General features: G+C 40.7%; 1 protein-coding gene across 2 annotated transcripts in view; it reads left to right on the plus strand.

Moving 5' to 3' along the window:
• The window catches only part of LOC311232422 (WAS/WASL-interacting protein family member 2-like), a 72,298-nt gene that overhangs the window by 25,067 nt on the left and 31,635 nt on the right, over positions 1 to 15,596 (plus strand). Inside the window, exon 2 of one of the 2 annotated variants that reach the window (XM_084319212.1) lies at positions 9,969 to 10,067. In XM_084319212.1, coding sequence (XP_084175338.1) covers positions 10,011 to 10,067 — 57 coding nt within the window. In that variant the 5' untranslated portion in view covers positions 9,969 to 10,010. Of the gene's footprint in view, positions 1 to 9,968; positions 10,068 to 15,596 lie in introns of those variants that run through there. The other variant, XM_084319213.1, reaches the window with a different exon arrangement.

Below are 15,596 nucleotides of genomic sequence, written 5' to 3' on the forward strand. Positions count from 1 at the left end.
TGATTAACAAAGGCATTCGTTTTGTGGCATTAACGTTATATAGTTACACGTTCAATAACATCAGCATATTTATCCGAGTCGACCATAGCAAGCATTACTCATTCATATCTCTCACTTCCTTACTTTGCTCAGAGAGCCCGTACTGAATTGTACCCATTCTGCAATCTGTTAATAAAGTTTTCAATCAGACAAATGTATAGAAAAGCTTTTATTATAACATTCGTTGCAGTAAAATCATTATGCCTCATTTAGTACTCCTGCGGAGCGCTGGTAGCCTACTCGTGGGCCGCGGGGAGCTAGTTATAGTTAAGCGCTTGCCGATTGGTGGTAAGAACAGCAGGAGGTGGGTGCTAGCGGTGTGACGTAATTGGCAGAATCGACTGTCAATCAAAATTGTTCTGTTGTACCTGACACGACACATGCATTGCAAACTCAGATTATGGAGATATTACTGGAGAACATGGAGCTTTGTTTGAGAGAGATACAGTGAGTGCTGTCTCTTAAACTCTTAAAACTCATAAACTTTTTAGTCAAGTTAGTCTGTTGAAGATGAAAGCCAGTGGGTATTGTATGACTCAGACTTCAGCAATAATCATGAGCATTATAAAATATATAAAAAACACTAGGGCTGTCTTAAATACTTCGAAGCTTCGACGCTTCGTTCGATGGCACAAGCTTCGAACATAAAAAAAAAATCGAAGTAAAAAAAAATCCAATTTTATTTTTTTTACTTCGATTTGTGTGTGTGTGTGCATGGGGCCATTGGGTGGGGCCGGGGGACAAATACACTGGAGGAAAGTAACCCAGCTCAGCACTGCCCAAATTATATCATCACTATTGCCTGTTTGAAGGATATCATCCTCAAACACATATACACCTACATGCCTTGTAGAATTCCACACATAAGAAAGAAAGATACTGGGATGAATAAACAAAATAGGAAATAAAATGTAGAAATGCATGCAATACATAAATAAATATGAATCTCCATATATGAAATAGAACATTTAGATAAGGTGCTACTGAGATGTTTTGGTGAGTTCTTTGTTTTTTTGTGGAAGTAGCCCTTCTTAAAAATGCATGAACATTCACTGATAATTGGTCTGTAGTGGAGTCTACAAGGTCTACATTGCCGGACCATGTAGAATCCGGACATTGTAGGACATATACGCCGACCATTAAGAAAATACATGTTAGTTTAGGAATAAGGGGCAGGTAACTATAAGATTTATTCTTCTTCCTGCTCCTTTTGTCCATGGAATGACTATTTATGATTTTTTAATGAAGAAACTATGATTGTATTATTCCATGTGGCAAATAAAAACTCTGAACTGAACTGAACTCTCTCTCTCTTCCCCCCCCTCCCTCCCTCCCTCTACCAGTGCAGACTGTGGTCTGACTGTCACTCAAAGTGCTTATGGGCGGAGCCAGGCCATAACAGCCTGATTTCTCGAGGCTGAAAAATGATGGTTTCGAGTACTTGATTAGAAATATAAAACAATGAATTTTTTTGAAATAAAAAATTACAAATGTCTTCAATAGACTAACAGGAATTGTGTAAAGTTGCCCAAATAGTGCTAGGAATAGCAGTGCATAACCCCTTTAACACAATCCCGCCCGACCACGGAGATCTCCGTGTTTCGATTCCACCCGTTGTGGACAGAAGCACGGATATATCCGTGGCATGTTGTTTTGGCTTTTATTACATTTTAATAACCTATTCAAGGTCGCCGAGATGCACTGCAGATGTACCCTACTCTTTGAATTCGAGAGTGCAATACCGGCCAGATCCTCTTAGGGGCGCTATCGCGACGATAATAGAGTGTTCCCTGTGGCAGAAGTTGTCTTTTTTTTTTTTTGGTTCTCTAATGTAGTTTTCTACTCATCTGAAGCGATAGCTATTGTCTGTTGCACGGGATACGTTTTGAATTGCGGATTTCACTATGCAATAAGGGGATTTATCATCAGCCAATGGACATATCGATCTACCAGATGGCGATTGATAACGGGGAAATGCTCGGGGGGATCCAACCGGCTCATGGTAAGATCTTTTTCACGTAAAGTACAACCCGATCGGGCATTGTTTTGATAGCCATCCAGTAGGGCTGGGCGATATGGCCAAAAACGTTATCGCGATAAAATTATAAAATTATTTTCATATAACTCGATATCGATAATTATCGTCGATATAATGTCTGTCAAGTTTAATTAACTTCTTATGCCCGGCGCCGATGGACGGGCTATTAATAGACTTGTTTTGCTGCTGCGAATGTCTCGAGTTGATGTCGTCGTCAGTCCGCGCGCGTTAGCAGTTAGCCGACAAGCGGTGTATCCCATGACAATGTACTAAATATGACTCTAAAATACTCTGTTTCGACCCAATACATTGCAACGACGTCCACCGTATACCCCACACTACTATAACCGTGGCATCAGAATTCACGCCACACACCCACTCGGCACGTGAACTATAAAATAGCGCCGTGTAAGCTAATTAGCCTAGCCAGCCTTGTTTACAAAGTACTCATGCATTAAAGCATTCCGTCTCCAGACGGATTTCCGTCAATTTGATTGGGGAGATCCGTCCATTTGATTCGCGGTCTGACGGAATTGGCTACCTGGTATAATATGATTTGTAGATGCATACACATTTAAACAAAATTGAGCCAATCAGAGGCGCCAAATATGAAGAAAAAAAATCGCGCCGCGCCAAGCAGAGTCATCGAGAGACAGGACGCTGCTCGCTCCGGAGGCTCGCTCCGCGGTTGCAGCTGCAGTCTATTGGGCGAGTTACACATTTGCGAGGTCTGAGAAGTCTGTCCACCACATGGCAGGGTAACAAGATAGTCATGTAAAATAATTAAAAACTGCGTGTTTTGGTTTAACGAGTCGCCTTTTTTGCAGCCTCGCGCGTCAAGTCAACTCTGCTTGTTGACCTAGTTTGTTTGTTTGTTTATTTGTTTGTTTATACCACGCTGCTTGCACTCGCTGCTATACCGATTAGCTAACGTTAGCTTAATAGCGTCGGTTAAATGGAAGGAGTAAGCCGGCCACTAAAAAGAGAACCCACCGCGGGGTTCTCAGATGAAAAGGATGAGCGGCACCACCTAACAAAAGAAAGTTTAGAGAGGAGAGGACGTTTGAAGAGACTGGCTAGGCAGCGCTACTGGGGGCTGTAGTGGTGAGTTGTTAACTTGTTCCGTGTGCCGCAACTATGTCAAAAACAGAAACAACACTTTTGTCATTGTCGTGTTACTTCACAGTACAATACGTGAGTCCCCTGCTGTGGTTGTGAGTATAAGTTTATTAGCTTAACTCCGTAGCAACATCACACAGGTGTATCTGTAGACAGTCTCCTCCCCACCATATATTCTCTCCCCACCGTATATCTTTTTTCTACCATCCCCTCCTAATGTACGGTCTCCTCCCCATCATATGTATATAATCTGTTAGGATCTATGGGTAACTACTGTATATTTCTCTCCCACCCCCTCCTAATGTACAGTCTCCTCCCCATCATATCATGTATATAATCTCTGTTAGGATCTATGGGTAACAGTACTGTATATTTTCTCCCACCCACCCACCCCCTCCTAATGTACAGTCTCCTCCCCATCATATGTATAATCTCTTGTCAGGATATATGGGTAACATTACTGTATATTTGCATATCGTATATGTCACAAATGTAACAGTACTATATACCTGTAGACTGTAGTATGTCCCTATGCCATAAATGTCACTATGAATTGAAAATGGGGGACCCTGATGATGTAAACAAGACAAACGTCTTTCTCTGGTCTGCATCCCCTTAACAATTGTGTGTATTGAGCCATACTGTATTGTACCCATTCTGCAATCTGTTAAATATTGATTGATTGATTGAACATTTTATTAACAGAATTGCAGAATGGGTACAATAGAGTACGGCTCAATACACACAATTGTTAAGGGGATGCAGACCAGAGAAATACTTTTGTCTTGTTTACATCAGGGTCCCCCATTTTCAATTCATCATAACATATATGACACACATGACATACAGATAGACAATACTGCTACATCTATACATTTATGACATACCAGATTTACAAATACAGTATTGTTTGTGATACAAAAATAGTCTAAAAAAGAGAGTATATACATTGGAGGAGGTTGGGTAGGTGGGGTGGTACATTGGAGGTGGTTGGGTAGGCGGGGTGGGGTAACTGTACATTGGATTATCGACAAAACCTTACTTGGTCCCAAGAAGAGGGTCTTGTGTATTAAATAAAGTTTTCATTCATTCACTCTGGATCTGGTAAATCCAGTAGCAATACACACAATTGTTAAGGGGATGCAGACCAGAGAAAGATGTTTGTCTTGTTTACATAATCAGGGTCCCCCATTTTCAATTCATAGTGACATTTATAACATACATGACATCATGACATTTATGACATGGGGACATACTTGACTTACAGGTATAGTACTGTTACATTTGTCACATATATGATAAGCAAATATACAGTACTGTTACCCAGAGATCCTAACAGTAAATATATACATATGATGAGGAGGAGACTGTACATTAGGAGGGGGTGGGTGGGTGGTAAAAAATATATACAAACGGTGGGGAGGAGACTGTCCATTGTTGTTGTGGCATAATTTGCTAAACGTGTTTAGTCCCTTGTTTGTATGATAACAAGCCGTTTAGTTCATGGTTCAAAGTAATGGGAAAGGGGTGCTAGCTCGCCATCAATCAGAAGCTAGCCACAAGACTTGCATTCACGCTCTCCAGCACACAGCCTCCCTGCCTGGCACAACAACCACAACAGTAGGGTATATAGTCACAGTCAGGACAGTAGGCTCTACAAGTAGGCTCCCTTAAAACGCTAACGCTATTAAAAAAAATAGTGGAGATTAAAATAAGAATATGACTTGGCCTGAAAAAAAGTTCAGTCAGGAGATTTTTTTTGCTTTAATCCCTGAGTACTAAATATGACCCTAAAATACTCTGTTTCGCCCCAATACATTGCAACGACGTCCACCGTATACCCCACACTACTATAACCGTGGCATCAGAATTCACGCCACACACCCACTCGGCACGTGAACTATAAAATAGCGCCGTGCAAGCTAATTATCCTAGCCGGCCTTGTTTGCAAAGTACTAAATATGACCCTAAAATACTCTGTTCCGCCCCAATACATTGCAACGACGTCCACCGTATACCTAGAGCCATATGAAATCCGCGTTCACGGAATCGCGGACGGAATCACGGAATTAACCAATAAAAATGGAATCAACTGCAAAACGTGGAATATTGCAGAATTTGGCCTAATCTGGACTGAAATTTTGTTTTTGGGTGGAACGTTTGGTGCACACGCGACCGGGGAGGCGGGGACTCTACAGCGTGTTACACACAACACAGCCGCGGTGCTCAAGCGTCTGGCTGCTTCAGTGTTACATCGTCAAGAAGCTAAACAATTCCACAATAAGCCCTCAATTCAGAGCAGAACAGTATCCTAATGACTTTTATGCCTCCGGTGATAAGGTGTTTTGCTAATTCTGTCAACGTTCCGTGGACTGGACCCGCAAAAACACTTGCGACACTATTGTGATTAAATAGCTATAACGTTAGGACGTTTAGCGTCTAGCTAAATCTAGTGCACCCATCCATTTGTTTAATGCAAACGATTGTCATTATACACTGCCCTTTATAAACTAAATACACTTAAATAGCTATGTAACGTTATAGGACTATCTATGGAAATGATAGCTTCTAGAAGTTCTAGCTAAATCTGGTGCACCCATATTTGTTTAATGCAAACGATTGTCATTATACACTGCCCTTTATAATCTAAATAAACTTAAATAGCTATGAAACGTTACAGTACATAGGACTATAGATGGAAATGATAGCTTCTTGCTAAATCTAGTGCACCCATCCATTTGTTTAATGCAAACGATTGCCATTATACACTGTCCTTTATAAACGAAATAAACTAAACTAAAGGTGCCTAAATTATGCATTACTAAATTTCATCACAATATAATAGATATAGCTAGGTTACTGACATTGTCATTGTGATAATGTCAGTAGTAGCTAGCTGTATCTATTGTTTACACTTGAAATATGTATTTTTATTTTGTCACAATATTAATTGAAAAATATTGTGTAAAATTGAACTGTATTTCTGAGTTGCAGCACTTAAAAACATTAAATGGACTGTTATATCTTATTCAATTGTGGACATTTATTCATTCCCACTTATTAGACACTATTTCTGATGGTAAAATGAGCATAAAAGGCAAAATACAGAATTCTGAAATATTAAAACGGAAACAATGGAATTTGGGAAAAAATAAAATGGAATTTGGAAAATAATAAAACGGATTTCATATGGCTCTACGTATACCCCACACTACTATAACCGTGGCCTCAGAATTCACGCCAGACACCCACTCGGCACGTAAACTATAAAATAGCGCCGTGCAAGCTAATTATCCTAGCCAGCCATGTTTACTCCTTGAGTCCTACCTCTCTACCCAGAGGTGCAGCGCGGGTCTCCTTCCGCTATCTGCCATCTCCTTCACTGATTGGTTGTTAGTGCGTGTGCTCATATCCAAGCTTGGAAAATCGATATATCGAAACTTTGCGACCACGTTTCATGTTTATTTAGAGGAAATAATTTATCGCGATAGTTATCGTTATCGTTTTATCGCCCAGCCCTACCATCCAGGCGATCGGCCTATGTGGCTAGTTAGACGAACACGGTTATTGGTAATCAATAATAAGAAACGACGTGTGTCCCCCTTTCATGCATACATGCTTGAGGATCGTGCCGATCATATGCAGTTTGAGTTTTAACTGTAGCATCTGTATAACGGAAATGCCATTGGATATAACGTTAGCAGCTATTAGCCCTTTATCTAGCCAGAATGGACAGATAGCAATACTATAAAGTATAGATTTAGCTCTACAAACAGCCCCACGTCTGTTTACATTTGCCGGTCCTCTAGAGCAGTGGTTCCCAAAGTCGGGGTCGCGACCCAAAGGTGGGCCGCGAACAGCCACGGGTGGGCCGCGAGATGATTTAAAAAAAATAAAAAAAAAATAATTTTTTTTTTTTTTTTTTTTTTGTCAGGCCACTGAACTTAGAAGCAGGCCAGGACAGTGTTTCTAGTTGTATTCTAAAATTCTATTATATTGTATTCTAAAATGTGACTATATGGTTTTATATTAACTTAATAAATAAACAAAAACGAAAAATCTACTTATTTCAACGAACATTTCAAACTAAATAACAGATTATGCACATAAAACGCTGAAAACAACCGAAGCAACAATAGTATTTTAATGAGGCTATTATTATTATCATTATTATTTTGCAACAAGTTAGCCCTCTCATAAATAGCACATATAAATGAATAACTAACTTGAACTAACTTAATAGGATTGAAGTGATATTTGGCTTAAAAAATCAGTCGCCTGGCAAAAAAAAAAAAAAAACCTGACTATGTGCATTGGGCCGCGGCTCTCTGGCGCCTTATTTTCTGGGCCCTGGCCTGAAAAGTTTGGGAACCCCTGCTCTAGAGATTTATTAGACGCATCCCAATGTCCCTGAATGTGTTAATGGATGACATCCAGGTGGTGTAACTAGTGATGCACGATATATACCGGCCGATATGGTAATTTTTTTTTTACACATCGGTATCGGTCTGATATCATCAAGATAGGGCCGATATTAAACAAAAAATATATATATATTTTTTTTTTAATAATTCTTTTTTTTATATACATGTTTTGGTCTTAAATAGTTTCTAAATATCAGTCATTTCTGAAAATAAGTAAAAAAAATATATATATGCATTTTGGAAAATAGCTCTTTATTTGATTATCATAAAAAAGTTTTTTCTATACAGAGATATCGACATCGGTAAATATCGGTATCGGCCAGAACAGCAATATTAATATCGATTATTGGTATCGGCCACAATTTTCACATCGGTGCATCACTAGGTGTAACATTACCTCTCTGGCTGGAGGAGGAAACCTCTTATCTGCCACAGATGCTGTGCAGATAAGAGATGGGGCAATTACTTAGTAATTACACAACGAGTAGATTAATGATTTACATTTACATTAATGATCGCCTCAGCTGTTGTTGTTTACTTTAGATCACCTCAGCTGTTGTTGTTTACAGTAGATAACTTTTTTACAGTAGATCACCTCAGCTGTTGTTGTTTACAGTAGATCACTTGTTTACAGTAGATCACTTGTTTACAGTAGATCACCTCAGCTGTTGTTTACAGTAGATCACATCAGCTGTTGTTTACAGTAGATCACTTGTTTACAGTAGATCACCTCAGCAGCTGTTGTTGTTTACAGTAGATCACTTGTTTACAGTAGATCACCTCAGCTGTTGTTGTTTACAGTAGATCACTTGTTTACAGTAGATCACCTCAGCTGTTGTTGTTTACAGTAGATCACTTGTTTACAGTAGATCACCTCAACTGATGTTTACAGTAGATCACTTGTTTACAGTAGATCACCTCAGCTGTTGTTGTTTACAGTAGATCACTTGTTTACAGTAGATCACCTCAGCTGTTGTTGTTTACAGTAGATCACTTGTTTACAGTAGATCACCTCAGCTGATGTTTACAGTAGATCACTTGTTTACAGTAGATCACCTCAGCTGATGTTTACAGTAGATCACTTGTTTACAGTAGATCACCTCAGCTGATGTTTACAGTAGATCACTTGTTTACAGTAGATCACCTCAGCTGATGTTTACAGTAGATCACTTGTTTACAGTAGATCACCTCAGCTGATGTTTACAGTAGATCACTTGTTTACAGTAGATCACCTCAGCTGATGTTTACAGTAGATCACTTGTTTACAGTAGATCACCTCAGCTGATGTTTACAGTAGATCACTTGTTTACAGTAGATCACCTCAGCTGATGTTTACAGTAACACACCACCACCAGTGTGCTGCCACTTTATACAACAGCTTTTATTAGGGCTGTCAAAGTTACTGAGAGAGGGACGACAACTGCAGTTTTACTCCATTCGGTGTGATCTGTGATCTGTGACACTGTTTTCATTCCACAGGGGATGTTTTTGTGACCCTTTACATATTTGTTTTAGAAGTGTGAGGGGTCCAGGGAATGATCTTGATGAAAATGATGAGGAAAATGTAGCTTAATGTGTCTTGTTACGATGCATTGAGATCCAGCGTTTTGTAGTGAAACTTTCTAAGAGTTAAGTTGGACACTACATTGTGTCTGATTACTCGTATTACGGAGTGATACATTTAGCAGGTCAATATCTGTTGTTGCCTATTATTGGGCTTTTGCCATGGTGTGATTATTTGCAACATATTTATTTTATGCTAAATGCAGTACCTCTGTTTTTCTGCACAATATTTGTAATTTTGTTATTCATTTAATTTAATAAACATTTGCATAAAGAAAGAAAGCATAATGTTGTACACTCCCGTTTGAAAAATAAAGGTACATCTTGAACAGATCAAATGTTTAATCACAGTTAACTATGGACAATCATGCGATTAATCACGATTATATATTTTAATCGACAGTCCTTTTTATACATATCTGATGTCATATCTATTATCTACTGCTTTCGCCGTCTACAACTGCCTTGCACTGTAATCATAACTACCTGCCTCATCCTATAGTCCACCCGTATATATTGCTGTGTTTACATACCTGTATGATAGCCATGTACAATAATATTATTCTACTGTACACGTGCACTGTACTGACGGTGAACCTGCGGCCTGACCTCTGATGAAATCTACGTGTGTAGGAGAGGATCTAGCAGTGGATCTAGAACTGGATCTAGGAGTGGATCTAGGAGTGGATCTAGAACTGGATCTAGGAGTGGCAGACGGGAATACGTTTGATGGTCTTGTAAACGGACAATAAAGTAATCCTCTTGTCTTCTCTCTTGTTTCGCAGGAGTGTGTCCTCCAAGCTGAGAGGTGTCCATAGAGGGACAGGATGCCCATCCCCCCCCCTCCTCCCCCGGGACCCCCGCCTCCCCCCACCTTCAGCCAGGTCAGTGACCCCCACCCTCAGCCAGTCAGTGACCCTAACCCTGACCCTCAGCCAGTCAGTGACCCTGACCCTCAGCCAGTCAGTGACCCTAACCCTGACCCTCAGCCAGTCAGTGACCCTAACCTTCAGCCAGGTCAGTGACCCTGACCCTCAGCCAGTCAGTGACCCTAACCCTGACCCTCAGCCAGTCAGTGACCCTGACCCTCAGCCAGTCAGTGACCCTAACCCTGACCCTCAGCCAGTCAGTGACCCTAACCTTCAGCCAGGTCAGTGACCCTGACCCTCAGCCAGTCAGTGACCCTGACCCTGACCTAAGCAGGTACTCCACTCTTGCTCCAAGTGTCTTGGATCAGACCAGGATCAGTAAATATAACGTTAGGTATATTTATAGGCCAGCAGCGCCAGGGTAACGATCCAGATAACAGCCAGGTTATTATCGTTACATCCAAACAGCCTGTCTGAAAATACTAGAATCCAACATAAGTCTGGTGAAAACGCACCTTATCATAATACATAAGTGCAATCGTTTTGTCTGCTTCATAGTTCTCCGATAGTTCCAATAGCGGTCGCCATTACCGGTAAAGTCCTCAAGCCTCGGGAGCGCCCGGGCCCGGCGCCCACTATAACGCGGAACAGAATAGGTTACCGACTATAGTATTTCTATGATTTACCAGAAGTGCAGAGTCCAATGTAGTCCGGTGAAAACGCACGTTATCATCCATAAGTGTGATCTCTTGAAAAGTGTGATAGTTTTGTCCTCTTCTAATGGTTTCCACAAGTCGCGATCGCCATAGCTCACTGCTGCTCGCTCTCTCTCTCTCTCTCTGTGTTGAGTGCTAGACACTACCCACGCTAAAGTGGCCCCACACTAAACTAGCCCAGTTCCAAAGGAAGGTGATACTGCCACCTGTCGGGATTCGATCGTCATTTCAATTCTAACTTGCATAGAGGTCTCTAGAACACACAGCATTGCTGCATTATGGGACATGCGCTTACCGTCTTCTCCAGAGTCCAGCTGCATGCTGAATATTTATTTCAATGGACAATGATGGAAATTAATTCAAATAAAATACTTTTGTAGTTGACCAATTTGAAAAATATGTGAGAATCCAGGTCCTTGACTTGCTGTCAGCCTATTTATTGAATTTATTTAATAATAATAATTCATTTATTTTGTATAGCGCTTTTCAAAGACCCAAAGTCGCTGACAATAGGCAAAAAAAGAAACAAAGAAAACAAAGAAACAGAGAACCACAGGGAAACGGAGGACAATAAGAATCAGAGGTGGGACCAAGTCATTCTCGAAGACACTCTGATGTCACGAGACCGCCGCCATCTTGGTATGAGGGTAACAAACTGATTTCTACCATCAAATACATGCCTTGAGCTCCGTTTTTATTACATGTTTTATCACATTCTTGTTCATTTCATAACATTTGCATACGATTTGTTTAGAAAATATTGAGGCCAACATGGCATTTCACTATTTCGAAAGCCTTTCTGGTGATTCTAATGCGAGATATGAGTCAAATAAGCTCCCCCTGATTCTGGTGTTGTGGTAGTGGTAGCTACATGCTAAGCTAACGTTAATAACATCATATATATTGAACCGATAGGAGCTTATCTTATCTAATCTTACGTGGTGGTACCACGTGTGCCACTACCCGATCAAACATCCACATAAGATTAGATAAGATAAGCTCCTATCGGTTCGATATGATATAATTAACGTTAGCTCAGCATGTAGCTATTTGTCTAGGTTAACGTAGCTAAAGTTAGCCGCCAACCACTTTTTCCTCCATGATGGTATAAAACTTGCGATTTGGATTTCTGTTTTTGTCATTAGTACAACCAGGGTTCGAAATTAACGGGGGCTTGGGGCAAAATGCCCTCGAAAATTGACCAAATGCCCTCGAAAATCAGTTAAGGGGGGCAAGAAAAGCCCCAGACAGTTTACTAATTATATATATAATTATATATATGCTCTACAGTGCAAGCATTTCCCTCGTATTTGCCCCTAATAATATGTGTGTGTGTGCGAACCGGAAAAATCATTTACTTGCAGTGTGCGAGACAGACGAGTGAAGATTACAAAACAGCTCCGCTGTTAATAGTTCAGATTGAAACTGGACTGAAATTCAGTTTTTGGGTGGAATGTTTGTTCCAAGGAGGGAGGGAGGCGGGGCCCGCTGCGTGTTACAGGCACTTGAGAGGATGCGGACACAGACAGAGCGCTCTGCTTTCATCAAGCATTACACTGCTATCTTAACGTTAGCAAGCTAAGCATCTGCATAGCGCGACCTGTGTAACGTTAAGTAACTTGTGTTCGGCGGGGAAAGACCGTTCCATTTGTAACACAACTCCAAAGAATAACATCCAAATCCGATCCCGATGCGCATTTCCTTCATTCCACAGCGCTGAGCGTGCAACGTATTTCATTGATCGATCTGGCCAGAGCCTATACTCACAAACGTTGCGTGTGTGGGGTTTTTCATGTATCAATTTGAAACAAGCCTCTTGACTGTTGGAATTAGGGATGTTAAAAATAAAATAGCTAATAATATTATTCAATATTAGACATTCATTGATATACTTGATTCATTGATCCAGAGGCAACCGGTTATTCGTAGATATATCAAGACAACAACACAACTTGCCCTCAGGGACAATAATATTTAATCTATTTAGATAGAGTATGTATTATTTACAGATAATTGAAGGTACCTCAAAACATGAAACCAAGCCATGATGTCACACATCGTGTGTGTGTGTGTTACTTGACCAATTGTCACTGTGCTCCTAAATTTCTGTGTGCTCCTAAATTTGTATTTAGATTTTATTTATTAACATTTTATTTAGGAGCACATGTGCTCCTTGGGAAAAAGGTTAGCGTAGAGCCCTATATATGGAGACATTAACATTACGTTATCAAACATAGGGACGAAGACTGTAAAAAAAAGTGTCAACAATGTTTTATAATCTTTGTTAATTTTCATTATAAAAATGTTGTGCCCCCGAAATACAAAAAAAAGCCCCCGAAAATCAATTAACACTTTGGCTGCCATGGGTTAAATTCATTATCAACCGTAGGTTGCCGGCTCTATTTGTCTATAGAGAAAGTCCCCTCCTTTGCAGGGCTATAACTTTTTAACTTCTATTGCTACATTGCCATTATTAGGGCCCATTCAAAGTCATATATGTATTGTTCATTGTGTAGCAACATTAAACTTTTTCATTCACATATTCATAGTAAAGTATGGTCTAATGCAGTGGTTCCCAACCTTTTTTGAGTACTGTACCACCAAAGCATTTCAAGCCAACCAAAAGTACCACCTACTACGCGATCAATCGTGGTGATGCCCAGGATGTATAATTAATAAATGAATAGTCTATATATTGTGGCAGACGGGGTGTGTGTGTGTGTGTGTGTGTGTGTGTGTGTGTGTGTGTGTGTGTGTGTGTGTGTGTGTGTGTGTGTGTGTGTGTGTGTGTGTGTGTGTGTGTGTGTGTGTGTGTGTGTGTAGCTAAGGTGAAACCTGGGAGTGGAAGAAGGAGAGAAGTGATGAGGAGAGATAGAGAAGAGGAGATTTTTGTCTGTGTGACCCAATGCAACAATTAATGTGACACTTAAATCATATATTCAATCATAACTAATCATATAAATTATAATAGCCATTGTTTAAAGACTAAAAAAAGGTTAGTAACCTACCAATTAATGTGACACTTGAGCCTGTCATACAAGCTAAGAACAGTTGTGTCTGACTCTTTACCTTGAAGAGAGAGATTCAGCTGGTTGAGTTTGCTGAAAATATCAGAGAGGTATCCCACGCAGCCGGGCTACCCAGTCTGCGTCATCGAACATCGCCACAAGGGGGTGTGTGTACTCAGACAGAAATGCCCTCACTTCATTGCGCAGCTCAAACAGCCGCTGTAACGTCTTCCCTCGGGATAACCACCGGACGTCGGTGTGAAGCAGGAGCTGTTTATGTTCTGACCCACCGTCTTCACAAAGTGACTGAAACAGTCTATGATTCAAAGGCCTGGACTGTATGAAGTTGATCACTTTTACGGCATCATTCAAAACATCATTTAACTCTGGACTCATTCTACGTCAGGGTTTACCTTTTTTAACGTGTGCCATTAATCCATTTACTCTGCCGGTCATCACCGCGGCGCCGTCTGTGCACACATGAGAGCAGTATTTCCAATCCAGCTTGTGTTGAGAGAAAAAATTGTCAATAACGTTAAAAACGTCCAGTACAGTAGTTCTCCCCGTGAGTTTCTTGCAAAACAGAATGTGCTCGTTCATCTCCAAAGTGTCTTTGTAACGCACAAACGCAATCAGTTGTGCTTCCCCACTGACATCCGTCGATTCATCCAACTGCAAAGCGAACATATATGCTTTACATTGTTTCTGGATGAACCAGCTCGACTCAGCCATTGATCCATAATGATTTTTATCTCAATAAACACCAGCGCATTCACTTGATAGGATGTTGTTTTGCTAGCCAGCGTGCCACTACAATGATGATAATTCAGAGTTTTGTTTTTCTTCAATGAACACCTGACAGCTGACAGACAGTCCGGCGCCGGCGGGCGGGAAGCTGAACTCAGCGCCAATAATAATATAATTATAGCCAGCAAATGATTACTTAATTTGAATGCCCCCAATTTTGGTTACATTATTACAGATTATGCATTATTCATTATGTGGGTACAGTTTTCCTGTACAATTTCTAATAAAAAAATAAATAAAAAAAACATTTTTTTTTTTTTTTACTTTTCAAAATCTTTTCACGTACCACCTGGGGACCACCCACGTACCACTAGTGGTACGCGTACCACCGGTTGGGAAACACTGGTCTAATGTATAAGTATGTTTTCATCTCTTTCTGCAGCTTTCTCCAGAACGTGATCTATAGCCCCAAATACATTATATTGATGATGCAATACAGTTTTATGGCAATCAGCGCGATATAAAAAATTCCAACTAGACGTACTTCTAGAAGTTACTACACGTCATCTGATGTTGACCGGATGGGCTAGGGGGCGTTTATAATTCCGTGGGCAGCGTTATACCAATCATCTAATGTGGGTCAAATGTTGATAATAGCAGTTAGTATCGAAGACGGTAACTTTACACGCTAAAACTCACCCCAGTCTCCGCGCGCCGTTGGGCGATCATCGTAGAGTAGAAATTTTATCATTATGGGATGTAGATTTACCCGGTCCATCTCCAGCTTGTATAATGGTATATACGTCCAAATCATGTTGTTTATCGAGTTATTGGCAATCGATCGCTATGTAGTGTGACGAGCCAGAGTCCCGGGACATGTACCGAGTGCCCGGAAGTAATACGGCCGTCCAGCACAACCTCTACGGCACTTCCTGTTAAGCGATTGCGCCGATTGCCCACCAGATGGCGCTCCTGAACCGCCAGAGAGCTCAGTGGGTCCTCCTGGTGCATCTCAGGCCAGCGGAGGGGACATATGAATCCGATCCCAGATTTTTGAAATATTTATATTAAAG

The sequence above is a fragment of the Notolepis coatsorum genome (assembly GCF_963971535.1).
Source record: "Notolepis coatsorum genome assembly, chromosome: 7".
NCBI classification, from domain to species: domain Eukaryota; kingdom Metazoa; phylum Chordata; class Actinopteri; order Aulopiformes; family Paralepididae; genus Notolepis; species Notolepis coatsorum.